This window comes from Scyliorhinus canicula, chromosome 6 (assembly GCF_902713615.1).
Source record: "Scyliorhinus canicula chromosome 6, sScyCan1.1, whole genome shotgun sequence".
Classification (NCBI taxonomy): Eukaryota; Metazoa; Chordata; class Chondrichthyes; order Carcharhiniformes; family Scyliorhinidae; genus Scyliorhinus; species Scyliorhinus canicula.
Window position 1 is genome coordinate 99141497 of NC_052151.1, and position 21036 is coordinate 99162532.

A 21036-nucleotide genomic window follows, 5' to 3' on the forward strand; every position below is an offset into this window, starting at 1 on the left:
CACACTTTCACCATCAAGCAAAGGCACTCCAAAGGCAAAAGCAGCAAAACATATCCATGCATCCCACTCAATTGGAAAACATGCAATCACCATTCAAAAATTCAAAAGCACACTGTTAGTTTCAATGGACGTTAGGAATAAAGGAAAGATTCCTAAATCTTTTCGATCAGTAAGTGGGCATACTTCTGTCATCGCAAGAATTTATTCCTTCAAGGTTAAACTATGAACAGCATAAATTTATATAATCCATTTTCAGTCCACTGCAAATATACTTCCCTTCAAGGAATACAAATATTTATTGATTACACTTTTTAGCTAATGGTATGCCACAATTCTTTGTAAATCTATTACAATTTGTCACTTTGATTTGGGTGATAAGTCTAAGTGTTAAGAGTTCCTTGAAGGCAATGCCAAGATTTTAATGAACAACATTAAATGAGTCCTTGCCTCCAGGGCTTTTTGCTTCCTTTAGTACTTTGCTGTCATCAACTTGGTGCTTTCCTGTTAGGACAAAATGCATTAGAAAGAAAGGGAGAGTGAAGAGTTAACGCAGACATGCACCATAGGAAAAGTCAGATAAATTCTTTAGGCCGGTCAGTGCAGTACTTGATGTGTCAGTGACTGCTAGCAAAATGTTGCAAATACATAGACACACAAATTAACACTTTTGACAAAACATGAGTCCAGAAATGATAACAGTGAGCATTTAAAATTCAGTTCCACTCAGTAAATCAATCATGAAGGCTTCATTGTATTATGCATTAGGTCAATTGTAGGACATGTTAATAACTAAGGTGCAATTTCTCTTGTTAAAAGAATTAATAGATCTATTAATGCTGTAGATATCCTGTTCTCTAGTTTAGAAAGCAAGGAAAATTCTACCTAATGTATCAAATCAAATAATTTAATGTAATTTTGCACATATTCAGTTGTTTGTATCTTTCTTGGAAAAACAGTCAAAATAAAACATCAGTTAAATATATATTGTTCATGGTTTTTACATTAAACAGAGAAAATTGATAAAATTATTTAGAATTACATATTAATTTGTTGTATGATCATTGAAGAGTTCCTTGAAGGCGATGCCAAGATTTTAATGAACAACATTAAATGAGTCCTTGCCTCCAGGGCTTTTTGCTTCCTTTAGTACTATGAATCATAGAATCCCTATAGTGCAGGAGGCCATTTGACCAATCAAATCTGCACTGACCTTCCAAAAGAGCCCCCTACCTAGGCCCACTCCCCTGCCTATCGCCACAATTCCACCTAATCGTTGGACACTAAGGGGCAATTTAGCATGGCCAATCCACGTCTTTGGACTGTGGCAGGAAACCGGGTCACCCAGAAGAAACCCACGCAGACACGGGGAGAATGTGCAAACTCCACACAATCACCCGAGGTAGGAATCAAATCAGGATCCCTGGCGCTATGAGGCAGCAGTTACAGACTATGATCTATGAATTATTAAAAATACTCTACTCCTCCAAAGATTGGAGTATAAATCACGTATTCTCTCTATGTATTTCTTCAGTGTTTCTTAAAAGTACTATTGATTCATAACTTCCGCAGAGTAGCAATCTCCGTCGGGTGGAGAGGGTGTTCAGGTCAGGTCAGGGGGTGGGGGTGCAGGATCGTGCCAGCAGACGGTGTGGAGGTGGTTTAGTGGGTGCCCTACGGGGAGGGGGGGGGGGAGGGGGGGAGGGGGGGGCAGAACCTTCTGAAGTTAAGTGATTTAAATCACTTCAGTCTGATGGTACCCAGCAAAGCGCAATTGTCCAGATGAAGCTAGCGCTTCACGGCAATTGCCAGGTAAACCCTGACATGAGATCTTTTTAGAGGGATTCCCACTGCATCATAGGGATTCTCCTTAACTGCGACACAGGGAAATCAAAAGTGAAAGGCCATTGGATGAAAGAAATATCTTAACAGTGAAAGAAAAGTTTCATATTAGGCTGTTAATTTGCACCTACCTAAGAATGTAAATGAGCTAAATGATATTTGAGACAATGCCCCAGCCTTAACTTAGACATGTGCGGGTTGAGGTGGGGAGGGGTGCAATCTTCTGATTTGGTTTAGTTCCTGCTGAATTTATTGGTAGGACCTGGGCCGGGATTGCCCCCTACCCGGCGGGGTGGGGGGTACCGGCAGGATGGAGTGGCATGAACCACTCCGACGTCAGGCCGTCCCAAAGGTACGGATTTCTCCGCACCATTAGGGGCCAAGCCCTAACCTTGAGGGGCTAGGCCCGCGCCAGAGTGGTTGCCGCCCCGCCGGCTGGCGGGAAAGGCCTTTGGCGCCACGCCAGCCGGGGTCGAAGGGACTTCGCCGGCCGGCGGAAGTCCGCGCATGCGCCGGAGCATCAGCGGCTGCTGACATCATCCCCGCACATGCGCAGGGGAGGGGGTCATTTCCGCATCCGCCATCGTGAAGAATATGGCGAACGTGGAAGGAAAGGAGTGTCCCCACAGCACAGGCCCGCCGGCCAATCGGTGGGGCGATCATGGCCAAACCACTGTGGGGCGCCCCCCCCCCCTCCCCGGGCCAGATCGCCTAACCCCCCCCCCAGGACCCCGGAGCCCGCTCACGGCGCCTGGTCCCGCCGGGAAGGTAGGTGGTTTGATTCCCGCCGGCGGGACCGGCATGACAGCGGCGGGACTTTGGCTCACCGCGGCCGGAGAATCGCGGGGGGGGTGCCTGCCGACAGTCGCGGCGCGATTCCCATCCCTGCCGGAATCTCTGGTGCCTGAGACTTCTGGAGACGGCGGGGTGGGATTCACACCGGCCCCGGCGATTCTCCGAGTTTGGAGGTCAGAGAGGAGATCAGAAGGGCTGGTGGGGGAGATTCTGAGTGTTGAGGCAGATCAGAAGGATTGTGGGGAGGGGGTGCATTTTCTGATCAAGGAGAGGTTGGCAAAGTAGGTGAACTTGATCAAGCTGGTAAGTGAAAAGACACTTACCTCCTGGATTCAGCAGTCCACATCTCCTTTTATCAGCCTGGCTTCCAGAAGCCCAGGAAACCAAGCTGGCCAGAGTTAAATTTAAAATAAGTGAAAACCTTCAGGCAGCACTGTTCAAAGTGCAAACATGAGCAGGTAAATGCAAATAATATATGCATCGTTTCTGTAAAGCTATGCCTATACATTCTACATTTTTATTTTAAAACTAACAAATACTTTATGTATTGAATCCATTTTCAGCTTAAGATGAAATAATTATTCAACTCGAGGGAACTATAAACATTCCACCTGCATCTTTTGGCAGGTGTTTGGAAATATATTGTCTGCAGGATAAATTTTGGAATTATTAATTCTTATTAGTGCATTCCATACAAAGATTGTCAACTCCACATTTGGAATGATTTACTTTTCAGCATTTATATTAGCTGCTCAAGAAGTCTAAGTGCACACTGATTGGCTAATTTGTTTTTGCCCGACAAGTGAAATTGCATAATATGACATGATGCAACTGTATTCCTGCACTTTTGTTAGGAAATCAAAATTCAGAGAGCTAAATAGGTGTTTTTTATGTAAAATAAGAAATGTTACAATCACATTTAATTTTCCAATCTTGACAGAAACATGGAAGTGAATTTTATGACCCACTCCTGCTGGGCATTTTAGTGGGGAAATATGTGAGCCCAGTGCCTTTCTGCCCATCCCTGAACTGTTCCCTGTAGTATAGTCAGTGGGTATGTTGCCCAATAGCCCATCCAATTAAGAGGCAGTTAAAGGCCTCATTCCACTTCTGCCACCATAATATGGTTGGCAGTGGAAGGTGGCGAGTGTGTGCAGGCCATTGTTCACCAACTCTACTGACAAAGTGGGAACGGAGGAGCCAAGTCCTTTGCGGGGGATCCCGTTTCCTCCCAAAGTCCAAAGGCATGCAGGTTAGGCGGATTGGCCATGATAAATTGCCCTTAGTGACTAAAAAGGTTAGGAGGGGTTATTGGGTTACGGGGATAGGGCGGAAGTGAGGGTTTAAGTGCGTCGGTGCAGACTCGATGGGCCGAATGTCCTCCTTCTGCACTGTATGTTCTATGTTCTATTGCTTTAAAGCCTGTCGGTACTTGACTGACTTTGCTAACAGTAGTCGAACAATACACTCTGCCCCATAAAATTCATCCCAATTTGTTATCTTTCGCATTGTTATTGACCAACATGATCGAATGAAAACATAATGGTGTCCAAACTGCAATATTACAGTGCCAGGTACTTCAGAGTACATGTTGAAAACTTCTTCCTCTTTATCGAATTTATGCTATTATATCAGTCATATAGGCGGCATGGTGGCACAGTGGTTAGCATTGCTGCATCACCCGAGTTCAATTCCAGCCATGGATGAGTGTGTGCAGGTTGTACGCTCTCCCTATATATGCATAGGTTTCTTCCGGATGCTCCTGTTTCCTCCCACAGTCCAAAGATGTGCAAGTTAGATGGGGTTAAGGAGTTGGGGCGGGAGAAAATGGTCCTAGATAGGGTGCTCTTTCAGGGGGTTATTGCAGACTTGATGGGCTGAATGGCCTCTTTCTGCACTGTGGGATTTCCATGATTCTATAGAACTCATTTAATTCATTGCCAACAAAAACAGTTGCCATTAGATCTCATCATATTAATTTACAATGTAAAGCCATAAATAGTTCAATTACCACTTTTTCTAAACTGTTTGTTGAATAACTAGCTAATGTAAGAAACTGAAATAGAAATATTGTAATTCATGCATGAACCTTACATCACTCGTACTGGCAACATTATAAATCCTAGTATATCTATTAATCTTTCATTTTCTTGCAATCAGTTCACTGAGCTCAATGTATCACATTGTAAAGTGGATCTCTCGCAACTCCAGTCGTTAAAGCACATCAGTACCTGAGGGGTTAGTGACAGTAACAAGACACACAACACTGACAAGATGCATTACTTTCAAAGTCAAAGGTTCAGCTTTGGCTCAACTTGTGCATTGTTTTTCCAAGGAGAAGCTGAGAGGATGATTATTTATTTCTGTATGATGTATTTTGATTCTAACATGTTGATATATGTTATCAGGGAAATATAGGCAGCAGATTTTAGTTGAATGTGCCATGGAGCAACCCTGCGTTTACTTGCATAACTAGAATTAGGTGGGGGTACTGGGTTACGGGGATGGAGAGGAGGCTTAGGTAGGGTGCTCTTTCCAAGGGTCAGTGCAGACTCGATGGGCCAAATGGCCTCCTCTTGTTGTAAATTCTATGATTCTATGACAATTATGATTTTGCAAGGCATGTTATTTTACAACTTCAAATTCTTTCTTCTGTTTCACTGGGACTGACATTTTTCATAAATAGGGGAAAGTGATGCACTTTGGTGTGTTCAAATTGGCTGCCGGGTAAGATCAGAAGAAATGAAATCAGGAGATCATCCGGTCCCTCACTGCACTAAAAACTGGTTTTGAACAATACAGAATATCAACCTTTGATATCTTATCTTCAGTCAAGGGGCGGGATTCTCCGATCCCCCCCCCGCCGGGTCAGAGAATCGCCGGCACCGGAGATTCGGCGGGGTCAGGAATCGTGCCGCGCCGGTCGGCGGCCGCTCGATGAGGCCCCCCCGGCGATTCTTCGACCCACAATGGGCCGAGGTCCCGCTGATTCTTTGCCAGTCCCGCCGGCGTAGAGCAGACTAGGTCCCTTACCGGCGGGACCTGCGGGGCGCGCGGGGTGATCTGGCCCCGGGGGGTGCCCCCAGGGTGGCCAGGCCTACGATCAGGGCCCACCGATCCATGTGCAGGCCTGTTACGTGGGGGCACTCTTTTCCTACGTGTCGGCTGTGTCAGCCTCCACAATGGCCAACGTGTAGGTGAACCCCCCGCGCAGGCGCGGGGATGACGTCAGCAGTCATGCGCGGCCTCGTGCCGGCTGGCGGAGTCCCTTCGGCCCCGGCTGGCATGGCGCCAATGGCCTTCCACGCCAGCCGGCGCGGCGCAAACCACTCCGGTGCCGCACCTTTGCAGCGGGCTGACGCTGGAATGGTTCACGCACTCCATCCCGTCGGGACCCCCGCCCCGCCGTGTAAGGAAGAATCCCGCCCAAGGTCTTGCAGAATTAGTCAAACAAGCAGAAGAAACACTGGGGGCGGGATTCTCCGACCCCTCGCCGGGTTGGAGAATCGCTGGGGGACGGCATGAATCCCGTCCCAGCTGGCTGCCGAATTCTCCAGTGCCGTGGCTTTGACGGGGGCGGGAATTGCTGCCGCGTCGGTTGGCGGCCACTGATAGCGCCCCCCCCCCCCCCAGCGATTCTCCGGCCCGCAATGGGCTGAGTGGCCACCCGTTTTAGGCCGGTCCCGCCAGCGTAAATTAGACCTGGTACTTACCGGCGGGACCTGGCTCTGCGGACGGCCTCCGGGGTCCTCGGGCGAGAGGGGGGGGGGGGGGGAATCTGGCCCCGAGGAGTGCCCCCACGGTGGCCTGGCCCGCGATCGGGCCCAACCGATCTGCGGGCAGGCCTGTGCCATGGGGGCACTCTTTCCCTCCGCATCGGCTACTGTGGACCTCCTTCATGGCTGGTGCAGAAATGAACGCCCCTGTGCATGCGCTGGGATGACGCCAGCACATGCTGGCGCTCCCGCGCATGCGCCAACTCGTGCCGGCCAGCGGAGGCCCTTCGGCACCGGTTGATGTGGCACCAACCCTGCCGGCACCGGCCTAGCCACTGAAGGATTCCGCACCTTCTGGGCGGCCCGATGCCGGAGTGGTTCATGCCACTCCTTGGCGCCGGAACTGCCCTCCCCACCGGGTAGGGGAGAATCCCGCCCTAGGTTTTGAACATATCAGAACATCTCTTAACTAAATGGAACATAGGATGGGATTCTCCCTCCCATGCCACCTGATGGGATGGAGAATGGACATTGGGGTAAAATTGGAATCGACATCAGGCGCCGACCCGAACATGATGCTCCGACCCCCGGAAGAGGTCCAGGACCACGTGCCAGCAGGAACTGTAAATGAATGCAAATGGAACTTAAAGACAGATAGATTAGCTGTAAGCCATTCATAGATTTCTAGAAGTGGTCTGTGATTGACAGCTTCTACCTAAACCATCTACAGCTTTGATCTTCATCTTCTGCCTTCATAGTACAGTGGCCTAAGTGGTGAAACCCCAATGTTTACAAACATTGACCACATCAAAGAGAGGTAAATGCTGTGCAATCACACGCTTGAGTGATTAGAATGCACCTAGCGCTTGGAATGCACTTACCTCTCTTTGATGTGGTCTGTGTGGCAAGGTGGGTCTTGGGTGGATTCCTTTAGCCAGGCGGCCTCTGGGCTGGGCACATATTACTGGGGTCCTTGTATGGGGTCCCTTTTGTCAGGTGGTCGCTGGGGTGATCCCCATATTACAGCGGACACTGTGGGGGGTCTCCCTATTATAGCGTTTCCTGTGGGAGGACTCCCTATTAAAAGGGCTCCAATAGGGGGTCTCCCTGTTACACGTGTCCATGTGGGGATGTCCCTGTTGTAGGGGTCCCTGTGGGAAGGTCTCCCTATGACAAGGGTTCCTGCGGGGGTCTCCCTATTACAGGGGGCTGGGGAGAGTCTCCTATTACAGGTGTCCCTGGAAGGGATCTCCCTATTACAGGGTTCTTTGGGAAGTACTTCCTATTACAGAGGGGCCTGAAGGGGGCCGGGTCAGGTCATCCCCCACAGGGGGTGTGGGGGGGAGGGGGGGTGCACCCAGGCAATCTGTGGGTACATGGCTGCTGAGGTGCAGCAACGGGGGTACTGGGGGGGGGGGGGGGGGGTAATCGGCTGTGAGACCTCACTATTGGGCTACCCATTCAAAATGGTGGCCCATTTGCTGGATTCCCAAGAGAATCCTTTGTATTCCATGCCATGCATAAATTTATCTTCTTCTCAGAGCTTACTTTCCCATTTAACTTTCTTTTTCAAAAAAATTGGATATATTGCAATCATCTAAATCATTGACAGAGATTGATAAATAGTTGGGCCCAAGCACTAATCCTTACAACTCTCCATCAGTTACACCCTGCCACCCCTAAATTAAAGAACAAAGAAAAAAATTACAGCACAGGAACAGGCCCTTCGGCCCTCCCAGCCTGCGCCGATCCAGATCCTTTATCTAAACCTGTTTCCTATTTTCCAAGGATCTACTTCTCTCTGTTCCCCGCCCGTTCATATATCTGTCCAGGTGCATCTTAAATGATGCTATCGTGCCCGCCTCTACCACCTCCGCTGGCAAAGCATTCCAGGCACCCACCACCCTCTGCGTAAAAAACTTTCCACGCACATCTCCCTTAAATTTTTCCCCTCTCACCTTTGAATCCTGACCCCTTGTAATTGACACCCCCACTCTTGGAAAAAGCTTGTTGCTATCCACCCTGTCCATACCTCTCAATTTTGTAGATCTCAATCAGGTCTCCCCTCAACTTCTGTCTTTCCAATGAAAACAATCCTAATCTACTCAACCTTTCTTCATAGCTAGCACCCTCCATACCAGGCAACATCCTGGTGAACCTCCTCTGCACCCTCTCTAAAGCATCCACATCCTTCTGGTAATGTGGCGACCAGAACTGCACGCAGTATTCCAAATGTGGCCTAACCAAAGTCCGATACAACTGTAACATGACCTGCCGACTCTTGTACTCAATACCCCGTCCGATGAAGGCAAGCATGCTGTATGCCTTCTTGACCACTCTATCGACCTGCGTTGCCACCTTCAGGGTACAATGGACCTGAACTCCCAGATCTCTCTGTACATCAATTTTCCCCAGGACTCTTCCATTGACCATATAGTCTGCTCTTGAGTTAGATCTTCCAAAATGCATCACCTCGCATTTGCCTGGATTCAACTCCATCTGCCATTTCTCTGCCCAACTCTCCAATCTATCTAAATTTTGCTGTATTCTCTGACAGTCCGCCTCGCTATCTGCAACTCCACCAATCTTAGTATCATCTGCAAACTTGCTCATCAGACCATTTATACCTTTGTCCAGATCATTTATGTATATCACAAACAACAATGGTCCGAGCACGGATCCCTGTGGAACATCACTAGCCACCTTTCTCCATTTTGAGACACTCCCTTCCACCACTACTCTCTGTCTCCTGTTGCCCAGCCAGTTCTTTATCCATCTAGCTAGTACATCCTGAACCCCATACGACTTCACTTTTTCCATCAACCTGCCATGGGAAACTTTATCAAATGCTTTACTGAAGTCCATGTATATGACATCTACAGCCCTTCCCTCATCAATTAACTTTGTCACTTCCTCAAAGAATTCTATTAGGTTTGTAAGACATGACCTTCCCTGCACAAAACCATGCTGCCTATCACTGATAAGTCTATTTTCTTCCAAATGTGAATAGATCCTATCCCTCAGTATCTTCTTCAACAGTTCGCCTAACACTGACGTCAAGCTCACAGGTCCATAATTCCCTGGATTATCCCTGCTACCCTTCTTACACAAAGGGACAACATTAGCAATTCTCCAGTCCTCCGGGACCTCATCCATGCTCAAGGATGCTGCAAAGATATCTGTTAAGGCCCCAGCTATTTCATCCCTCGCTTCCCTCAGTAACCTGGGATAGATCCTATCCGGTCCTGGGGACTTGTCCACCTTAATGCCTTTTAGAATAGCCAAAACCTCCCCCTTCCTTATGCCGACATGACCTAGAGTATTTAAACATCCATCCCTAGCTTCAACATCCATCATGTCCCTCTCCTTGGTGAATACCGATGCAAAGTACTCATTAAGAAGCTCACTCATTTCCTCTGACTCCACGCATAAATTCCCTCTTTTGTCTTTGAGTGGGCCAATCCTTTCTCTAGTTACCCTCTTGCTCCTTATATACGAATAAAAGGCTTTGAGATTTTCCTTAACCCTGTTAGCCAAAGATATTTTATGACCCCTTTTAGCCCTCTTTATTGCGCGTTTGAGATTTGTCCTACTTTCCCGATATTCCTCCAAAGCTTCATCAGTTTTGAGTCGCCTCGATCTTATGTATGCTTCCTTTTTATCTTAGCTAGTCTCGCAATTCCACCCGTCATCCATGGTTCCCTAATCTTGCCATTTCTATCTCTCATTTTCACAGGAACATGTCTGTCCTGCACTCTAATCAACCTTTCCTTAAAAGACTCCCACATTTCAAATGTGGATTTACCCTTAAACTGCTGCTCCCAATCCACATTCCCGAGCTCCTGCCAAATTTTGTTATAGTTGGCCTTTCCCCAATTTAGCACTCTTCCTTTAGGACCACTCTCGTCTTTGTCCATGAGTATTCTAAAACTTATGGAATTGTGATCACTATTCCCAAAGTAATCGCCGACTGAAACGTCAACCACCTGGCCGGGATCATTCCCCAATACCAGGTTCAGTATGGCCCCTTCACGAGTTGGACTATTTACATACTGCTCTAAAAAACTCGCCTGGATGCTCCTTACAAATTCTGCTCCATCTACGCCTCCAACACTACATGTGTCCCATTCAATGTTGGGGAAGTTAAATTGCCCAGTTTATTCTCACTGTCTTTTTCTCTTCCAATCCTGTGAACACTAATTTTGTGTAACAACCTCTTCTGTGGCAACTTTTCAAATGCCTTCTGAAAATGTAAATATACTGCATCCACCACTCCCTCCTTATCTACTATGCTAGTTGGCCATTCAAAAACTCTAACAGACTTGTCAAACATAGGGCAGAATTGTACATTCCTCAGGGGCAAGTACAAAACTAAATTCAAAAAGGCAAATGGAATTCTGGCTTTTATATCTCCAGCATCTCACTACAAAGTCTTGTTTCAGCTATATAATACCCTGATTAAATCAGACCTGGAGTAGTGCTGAGTTCTGGGCATCACAACTTAGGAGGGTATATTGGCTTTTTGGAGGGAATGCAGCATAGATTTACCGGAATAATGCCTAGATGTCAAGGGCTAAATTACAAGGAAAGATTACATAAATTAGAATTGCTTTCCCTTGAATTTGATTAAAGTTTTCAAGATATTAGGAGGAAATAGTATGGTTGTTGGAAATAAACTATTTCAACTGGTTGGGTAATCTAGAGATGTCTTACCTTCAAAATTAAAATTAGGTATTTCAGAAGCAAGTTAGGAAACACACTCTCCATGCAAAGGGTAGTAGAAATTTGAACTCTTCCACAAGCGGCAGTTGATATAAACATATGAATTAGGAGGAGTAGGTCACTCAGCCCCTCAAGTCTATTTCACCATTCAATCAGGTCATCGCTGATCTGATTGTAACTTCCCCCTAGCAAGGATAACTTTTCACCCCCTTATTTATCAAGAATTCATCTACCTCTGACTTAAAATTATTCAAAGTCCCTGCTTCCATTGTCTTCTGAGAACAGGAGTTCCAAAGACTCTCAAGCCTCTGAGAGAAAAAGAATTCTCCTCACCTCTGTCTTAATTGTGCGTCCTCCTATTTTCAAACAGTGACCCCGAGTTCTAAACTCTCCCACATGAGGAAACATCCTCCCAACATCCACCCTGTCAAGACCCTCAGAGTCTTAAAGGTTTCAATCAAGCTGTTGTTTACACTTCTCAACGCCAGTGGACACAAGCCTCGCTTTCCAACCTTTTCACATAAGACAACCCACCCATTCTGCTTCTAACACATTTGCATCCTTCCTAAAAGAAGGAGACCAATACTGTACACAGTACTTCAAATATGGTCTCACTGTTGTCAAGTATGACTGAAGCATAAGCTCCCTACTTTTATATTCAATTCCCTTCACAAATTATAACATTCTATTAGCTTCCCTAATTACTTGCTGTACCAACATGCTCACAGTTTGTTTTTCATGTACTAGGACACACACTTCCTTTTTGAATCTCTGAAAAACTCTCACAATTTAGATCCTTTTTTTGTTTAAAATTTAGAGTACCCAATTCTTTTTGTCCAATTAAGGGGCAATTTAGCGTTCCCAATTCACCTACCCTGCACATAGTTTTTGTGGGGGTAAAACCCATGCAGACGTAGGGAGAATGTGCAAACTCCACATGGACAGTGACCTGAGACTGGGATTGAACCCGGGTCCTAGGCGCCTCGAGGCAGCAGTGCTAACCACTGTTCCACCATACCGCCCTCACCATTTAGATAATAAGCTTATTTTTTATTCTTCCTGCCAAAATAGTTACTTTCCCATTTTCCCACATAATACGCCATTAGCAAGATCTTTGTCCAGTGCTTAAGCTATCTATATCCCTTTGTAGCCTCCTCATGTTCTCTTCACAGCATACGTGCCTATCTATTTTCATGTCATCTGCAAATTTTGCAAGAATATCTTTGGTCTCTTCATTCAAGTCATTTATATAAATTATAAAATGTTGAGGTCCCTGAAATGATCCTTGTGGCACACCTTAGCTATATCTTGCCAATCAGAAAAAATGTTAATTGTACATCTCAGATTGATAGATTTCTGTTTACCAAAGGTTTGAGTTATTCAACAGATCAGTTATGGTTTCACTGAGTAGTGGAACAGACTTGAGGGATCAATGACCTATGTTCCTCTGCATTAACAGAAAGCAAAACCATTAACAAGTTTTTTTGCGCTGGGTACACTGCTTTTTATAATTATAGAAATACTATAGTTAGGTAATAGCTCAGTAACTTCATCAGTCTTTGTCTTGCCAATTTTATTTCACTTTTTATGATGTTACGTTACCTTTGACTTTGCACACAGTAACACCAGCCAAAAATAATTGTTCTTCAGTGCACCATAGTCACCGGCAGTCTGAAATGTTTGAAAATGTAGCAACGGTAATTTGAAAGGCTCCTTAGTTCATATTTGAAATGTTCTACAAAGTATGGAAATGCCATTGATATGAAACCTGTAATAATAATAATCTTTAGTAGTGTCACAAATAGGCTTACATTAACACCGCAATGAAGTTACTGTGAAAATCCCCGCACTCCGGCGCCTGTTTGGATACACTGAAGGAGAATTCAGAATGTCCAATTCACCTAACAAGCCCGTCTTTTGGGATTTGTGGAGGAAACCCATTCAGACACGGGAGAACGTACAGACAGTGACCCAAGCCGGTAATCGAACCCAGGCTCCCATTGTGCTACCATGCTGCCCACATATTCAGCAATTCAGGTTTTTATTTATTTGTATCCACAGATAAAATCTTAGGAACTGATTATGTTTTGAACAGTAATTTATTCCTTTCACTTTTACACATAAATAACATGACATCTGCCTTTGACATCATATTGACAATCTGATATTTAATGGACCTGAATTGTCACTGGTATTTATTCTATTATTAGGTTTTATTTAACTGGTTTGCGTGTTAATAGCATCTACTCTCCAGTGTTCTTAAAAACATACAAGAAAATGTTCAACGTTAAATCTCAAAAACGGCCTTCAATATCATGTTCAGGAAGTGATCCTTCAGCAATATATTTTTTAACACTAGAACCTAATTTGTGCGAAGATATCTAACATCACGGATGGTAGCTGGGGTGAAATAATTGATTAAAGGTTTGATAATATTTTGAATTCTCCTCTTGTTCCTCTCAATATTAACAAAAGGAATAAAGCTTATTTAATCTTCTGTGAAAAAAACTAAATTCTTTCCATGGTTTTCCAAAAAATTAAAATGTTAAGGAATTACCACCATTGTCTAAAGGCATTTATTGGATTTATGTTCTAATTTTTTTTAAATCAGAACATGCTGTTGCTTTGTCAAGTCGTATAGATTAACCATTTGACTATGAGCATTCTGGAAACATATTGGAAATCATTCAGTATATTGTTGGCAGACTACTAAGTTAATTATTTATAGATCATTTCCATAATTGGAGAGGAAGATCGGTTTGATTATTTTTGGACAAACCAGCAATGTTGGATTCGATTCAATTTACTAAATTATAGTTGGAACTAGATGTATTTTCAAACATTCCAGACATTAAAGCAGTCAAAGCTGTTTCAACACCACCGCTGCATGCAGTATGTCTTTACCAGGTGGCAAGCAGGGCTCATCACAGTACAGAGAATAGGCGGGGTCTATGTCAGCTTTAGAAACCAGGACGACAACGAGATGAAGTGTAGCATGATCGATTGAGAAAGGAGGGAAAAGCATTAAAAGTAATGAGGACCCAGGAATGACTCACCATCATTGAAATTCAGAAAAATAACATTCATCATTTCAGTAAAAGATGACAGTACACATTAGGAAATTACTGCATTGCAAAGTGTTTGGGATTTGAACAGATCGTCAGTTATGACCAACTAGAGGAACGTTCTTTTACAGTCGTTAAAAAACACAACCCGTGCAGTAATACGTTCTCAATTTCAAATTTTTTGTCTTGAAAAAGGAAATTGCACGCAGAGTTAATTTGTATCGAAAGGAACAATGCTGGAAAATCTCAGCATGTCTGGCAGCATCTGTAGGGAGAGAAAAGAGCTAAAGTTTCGAGTCCGATGACTCTTTGTCAAAGCTAATTTGTATGTCGGATTATATAGAGGGGCATGGTTGTCATCTGGCCTGTTTTGAACAAGCCAGGCAAGATTTTGTGTTGGCTGCTTGGAAATGTGCACAAGGTACCTTCCGACCTATTCCTGAAGTGGAGCCTCAGCTACTAAATGTGCAAATCAGAGAATTGTATGGTTGGAATTTGCAATACTGGCTGTCGATGACTCAAAATGGCCTCGCAGGCAAAATGACAGACACCCTTCTTTTGCATAATGTGTAGGCAGTAGCAAAGCAGATATCCCCACCCCTGCATAAGCGTAACCCTGTTCCTAAAATACCTTTCTGACTTTTAAACCGGTGGAAAGGTGTCAATGCAAGACTTTACAGCAAGAGGGAAAGGTTGACATGTCATATTGATAACAATAGGCAAACAAATGTCGAGGTGAAGTATCCAGTATGTAAAAAATCTCGGAGGAGTGAAACAACAACCTATTTGGTGTCATGAGTGTAACCCCAATTTGTTCTGGATACAAAAACAAGATTGCTTAAATATCAATATGTTATAGTTTCAGTCATTCTTATTTTCAATCTTGCATAGCACCTCAGAGAAGCAGTTAAAATCACCAATGTGTGACCTAATTAACTAATAGTTGTTTCTGGTGTCTTTAAAACTAATTTAAGCACATTAAGTTATGAAATTAAACCCATTGTGTTTTATAAATAAATTGATGACCCAGCTAAGATGTAAATAGAAAAACATCAATGAGTATAACAACTTCTCTCAAACTCCTATCAGGTGGAATCTATTAAAGCCAGTTGTATGATTAGTAACAAGCCCTGTAAAGCAGCATTTCTTGATAGCTGTATAAATTGTTGTTTTAATTATACTACTAACTTCCATCTCAACTCAAATTATAAGAGCTCAGAAATAATTTAATGGCAACGTTAATTGAAGTGTAGCATGCATAGTGTTAATTAGGAAAGCCTTACAATTGCCAACCTGATCACCATCCCAACCCAATTCCCTATAGGCAGAGGTATGCAATCCTGAATTTGGCCTCAGATACCATGGGTTACAACATGGGGAAAGACTGACTTTTTTTCTGAAAGCACTAAGAATTTTTATCCAATAAAATCACAGAATCAGAATCCAAAGTGGACCATTTCTGGAGTGGGAGAATAATTTTAATTTGTAAAAAATCTCTCTGGCGTACGTACCCTACTTAAAGCAAGGCCATGACATTCAAAAATGCATAATGAATGCATCTTAAATAATTGTTGTTAAATAGCAGAGAAGGAGTCACATTTTATTAATATGTATGGGATGTGGGAGCAGGGGTCATCATCTAGTATGCTGGAACCTAAAAATCAGAAGGGAGTTCATTGATTTAAATTATTGAATTATAAATCCCACTTACTGGTTGAAGATTTTCTTGTGAAGTACAATGAACAGAAATTTGAATTACATCAGATTGAAGGTAAACTGGAATTTCCTAATTAACCCATCTGCCACGTATGTCAGATTTTACACTGCAGAATGATCGTCAATTTTGTCACCCATATTTAAATAGCTCATATTACTCAACATGCTAAACTATATTTACAAAATTTAACAGATTTAAAATTAACTTGAATATGATCCAGCAAGTCCTAAGGTTTCCACCTGCTGGGTGTGCTATATTAATGTAGTTTCAGGCCACAAACACCTCTACTAAAGTTACTTCCTTATTTGGAAGAAAGAGATAGGTTGAGTTTTACTATAAAAATATGCCATGCAGGTACCAAGGAGCCAAATTATTCGTATCTGCTGGCTATTTCAGCCAATTGTTGGAAATGTTTCCTATGTCATGGAAATTTCACAAAAAACTATGATGTCTCACAGTTATTACATGACAAAAAAGACTAATTAAATGGAGAAATGTGTTGATGCTCATTTAATTTCCAAGGTTCTTACCAACAGGAAAATGGGCAATTAAACTTTATTATTCAGACATGTTTGGAAGGAATTTCATTGTATGCCACTGAGCACCGTGTCCAGAGCAGCAAAAAATAAATAGCTGCAGCAATTTGCAAGTTAGTTAATTATGGATAAAGACAGTAATTTACAAATCGTATTTCAATCACACAGAGAGATCCTAAGATTCCCTACTGTAGCATCAATTATCTTTGAAATTATTCTTGTGGTTTTGGCACCTCTTCTCCATCCGGACCGTTATACCATATGCTGTCTGTGTCCTGAATGACCTTTTATTTATTTGAACCTGTGTTCAGGGAAACCATGATTCTGGGTTAACTTTTTAAAAATTATTAACAGGGGTCAGATAAGCTCTCAGATGCCTCTGCAAAGATTCTTCAGTATTCCTTTCGAACTTAGATCTCTGGTATTCTGCTAGATCCTTGAAGCTCTTTCCTGCACTACCCTGGTACTTAACTGTATCTACTGTTTTTGTTATTCAGAGACAAATAATACACATGAGAAGAGTTGTCAGAATGAATGGGAGAAGCAACAACAACTTCTATTTATATAGCACCCTTAATGTAATAAAAAGTGCCAAGGCACTTCACAGGAACATAATTAAACAAAGTATGACACCGAACCAAGTTCTAGGTCAGATGGCCAAAAGCTTGATCAAAGAGGTAGGTTTCAGGAATTATCTTAAAGAAGGAAAGCAAGGTAGGGAGGCAGAGAGTTGTAGAGAGCGTATTCCAGTGCTTGGAGCCCAGGCAACTGAAAGCATAACCACCAACGATGGAGCAATTATGAGACTGAGCATGCACAAGAATCAGAAGTGGAGGAGTGCAGGTATCTGAGAGTTGTGTGGCTGGATGAGATTACAGAGATAGGAAGGGGCCAGATCTTGGAGGCATATGAAAGCAAGGATGAGAATTTTCAAATCAAGATGTCGCTTGACCAGGAGATAATGTAAGTCGGTGAGCACAGGGGAATGGAACTTTCTGCGAGTTCAGACATGGGCAGAAGAAGGGAACTGAGTGCTCAGAGTTTGATGCTGGCATTATTTATATTTGTAACTTCCATAAACGACCTGGATTCAGAAAGTCAAAATGTAAAGTAATATTCGCAACTTAGGTAAAATTAGGTAGTTTGATGGAATTGGTTGTTCCTCTGAATTAGTTGGATGTACTTTACATTGAATCTACTAAGACCCCAACATTTATTTTAGGTAAATGCTCAGTTATTTAACCCTAACACTTCTGGAGAAGGCATAGGATGTATGTTTTCTTTATGCATGAAGGATTTTACGCTCATGTAAGTTATTTTGGCCACTTACATATCTTGCCTAACTCATTCTGTTATTTCTAACCTGCTACTTCCAATTTCATTGGCATTCCCAGTTATTTATATAAATACAATTTACTCCTACAAACTGATGCCCCACCTGTGCCTTTCTGTATCCTTCTAACCTTTCTCCAATTTGTACAAAGTAGAATGTTCACCACCTTACAGATATTGCCTTGATAACAGATCCAGTCAGTCATCCACTTCAGTGAGTAAAGAATCTCAATGACGACAAACCCTTCATGACCTGCAAGCTGTCTTGGTTCACCTTTCACCCCCTGATTCTCTAACTATTCTTTCTCTGGAATGCAATTATCCTCTGTAATGTTGAAGAGTGCCTGGTATCTGTTTGCTAGTGTGACCTCCTGGACAGCTTCCCAGAATTTTTAGCTTTCCTGCTTCTATTGTCACGCTGATTCCCTCCAGTAGCCCCATTTTTGAGGCTCACTTCAGCATTTTCCTCTCTTTCATGGTAATGCTGTCCCTGATTGTACTTGTATCCAGCTCAAACCCCAAAAGATGCAAGCTTGATTTATAATGTTAATCTGGCATACCACTCATCTGAGATAATTAATTTACTAAGTCTAACGTTGTTCGCCTGCCTGCAGGACATCCTTTCTGCATGCCGTTATAAGTTCTGTACTTTGTTTCCTAAAGGTCATATATCCTACTTTAGTCTTTTGTACATCCAGCTGATCTTTTTATAAACATTCACAAGAAACACACACCTTTTCCATTTCCTTTCTAATATCTTGGCTGTTTTCCATATTTGTCATATTTCTCTTCCTGAACACTTTTAATTTTACATTTTTTTAATTTCAGGCATTCCCTTTTGATGTGAATTATTTCTGATCACACTTTTAATTATTATTTGCCTTGATTGTTCTGTTTTGCTTTGAACTGTCTAGTGTTCCCTTCAGTGTTCTGTTTGTAATAAATGTGTTTCTGTCTGTTAGATTTCTTTGCTTTTGTGGTCCCTTGATTTTTCCCCTCCCTTTGCTTCACCTGTTCACTTAGATGCTGTGTTGAGCCATTCTCTGAGACCTGGGAATGTTTAACTTATTTTTGTGATTTTTTTTCTACAACGTTGACAGCTTCTAATGGAGACTTAGCTCATCCTAAAGTTTAAAGGTCTCTAGCTTCCCTCTTCTTTGATGTATTATGATTAGTAATTTCTGATCATTAGTAATCTCTAAGGTTACGGCATCTAATGATCAGAGTGATCACCTCCTCGCCTACCCTGACCCATCCCTCAGGCCCAGTGGTTTGCTTCAGGAAGAGGTGGATTACCTTTAGCTCACCACCTGAAGCTAGCTTCTACAAATTGTTATTTCTATGAATCTTCTTTCAATATCAGTGAATGTCATGACCAGAGTATCAAAGTTAAATGCTTTACTTTGGGCTCATTAACTGTTCACATGATTAAGAAGCTTAATAGTCACTCTGAGTTGTACTGATGGATCTTCTCCTTCGCTGTCCAGATAGTGGAAACATTGTGTGCGATCGAACTGCCTTGTCGCGCCTGACTCGGTGATACAACGAGGCCATTAAATCTCGGGAGAGGACTCTCGTGGGATTTGCGATGCTTGGAACGCTTCACGGGATATCGTGAGATGTCATGATTTGGATCTCACTCTCACGGGCGTGATCCAGATTTACATATTTAAATCAGCAGTTAAGCTCACTTAAATATGTCGCCTATCAAGGCCCTGGAATGATCGCCTATGCCTGGGAGACCTCGCCATAGCGCTGTTTAGCACTGGTCCACAAGTTAGATGTGAAACATAAGCTGGATCTAGCAATGCCTATCACTCTAATAATACCTGAAATGAACTGCTAGCATGGCTAGTCTATTCCCTTGTACTGAAATTATAGCGGACAGGATAGCTGACAGTGCATTTCTGGGAATAAGACTCGGGTTGCATTGCCAGTGAGTGCCAGAGGTCACGCATTCCTACTAAACTGCACAATATCTTGCTTAGTTCCTACTTAGCTTTCCTCCTTTAAGACACTCCTTAAAACCTATCTCTATGGCCAAACCTTTGATCAACAGCCCTAATATCTCCTTATGTGGATAGGTGTCATATTCTGTTTTATAATGCCCCTGTGAAGAGCCTTGGGACTTCTTTTTCCTTTTAAAAAATATTTTTATTCTCCTTTTTCACATTTTCTCCCAAATTTACACCCAACAATAACTAATAATCAGTAACGAATGCAATGTCAATCCCACGAAACCCCAAACATTGGTCCTCATCTTAAACAAATGCCAAAAAGGAATTAGGAATCACCCATAGTCATCATTAACACATACAGTCCCCCTCCCCCAACCCTCCCAGTACCCCCCCCCCCCCCCCAATGTTCGTGTAATCCAATTCAGTGCATAATGAATAACACCCATGAATTGTAGAACCCCTCAATCCTTCCCCTCAGTTCAAATTTGACCTTTTCAAGAGTCAAGAATTCCAGGAGGTACCCCCGCCACGCTAGGGCACAGGGTGGAGAGGTTGATCTCACCCTAACAGGATCTGCCTTTGGGCGGTTAACAAGGCGAAGGCTACAACATCTGCCTCCGTTTCCAACCCTGGCTGGTCCGACACCCCGAATATGGTTTCCTGAGGGTCCGGGTCCAGTTTCATGTGCACCACTTTAGAGATTACCCTAAAAACCTCCTTCCAGTAATCATCCAGTTTTGGACGGGACCAAAACATATGAATGTGGTTTGTGGGGACCCCCCTGCAACGTTCACACACATCTTCCACCCCCTCAAAGAATCGGCTCATCCTCGCCCTTGTGAGGTGTGCTCTATATACCACCTTCACCTGTATCAGCCCCAACCTCACACACGAGATGGAGGCATTCACCCTCCGGAGCACCTCACACCAGAACCCCTCCTCCATACCCTCTCCCAACTCTACCTCCCACTTTGCCTTGAGCCCATCCAGCGGTGCCTTCTCCTCTTCCAAAATACCCCCGTAAAGCCCTGATACTACCCCCTTCTCCAGTCCCCCTGTCGTCAGCACCTCTTCCAGCAATGTTAAAGCTGGCTCTGCTGGAAAGCTCTGTATCTCCTTTCTGGCAAAATCTCAAACCTCATGCATCTAAATATCTCCCCCTGCTCCAGCCCATATTTCGCTGCCAGCTCCTTCAATCCTGCAAACCGACCCCCAAGAAACAAATCTTTTAGTTTCCTAATTCCTTTCTCCTCCCATCTCAGAAAATTTCCATCCCACTTCCCTGACTCAAACCTATGGTTTCCCCCAAATCGGCATTTCCCATAACCCTGCCCCCAACCCGAAGTACTGGCGAAA

General features: G+C 43.6%; 1 protein-coding gene across 3 annotated transcripts in view; it reads right to left on the bottom strand.

Annotated features, from left to right (window-relative positions):
- The window catches only part of trdn (triadin), a 289756-nt gene that overhangs the window by 206617 nt on the left and 62103 nt on the right, over positions 1–21036 (bottom strand). For all 3 annotated transcript variants that reach the window (XM_038799724.1, XM_038799725.1, XM_038799723.1), the window contains exons 3-4: positions 13977–14030; positions 448–501 (exon numbers count right to left, since the gene is read on the bottom strand). In XM_038799724.1, coding sequence (XP_038655652.1) covers positions 448–501; positions 13977–14030 — 108 coding nt within the window. The remainder of the gene's footprint in view (positions 1–447; positions 502–13976; positions 14031–21036) is intronic.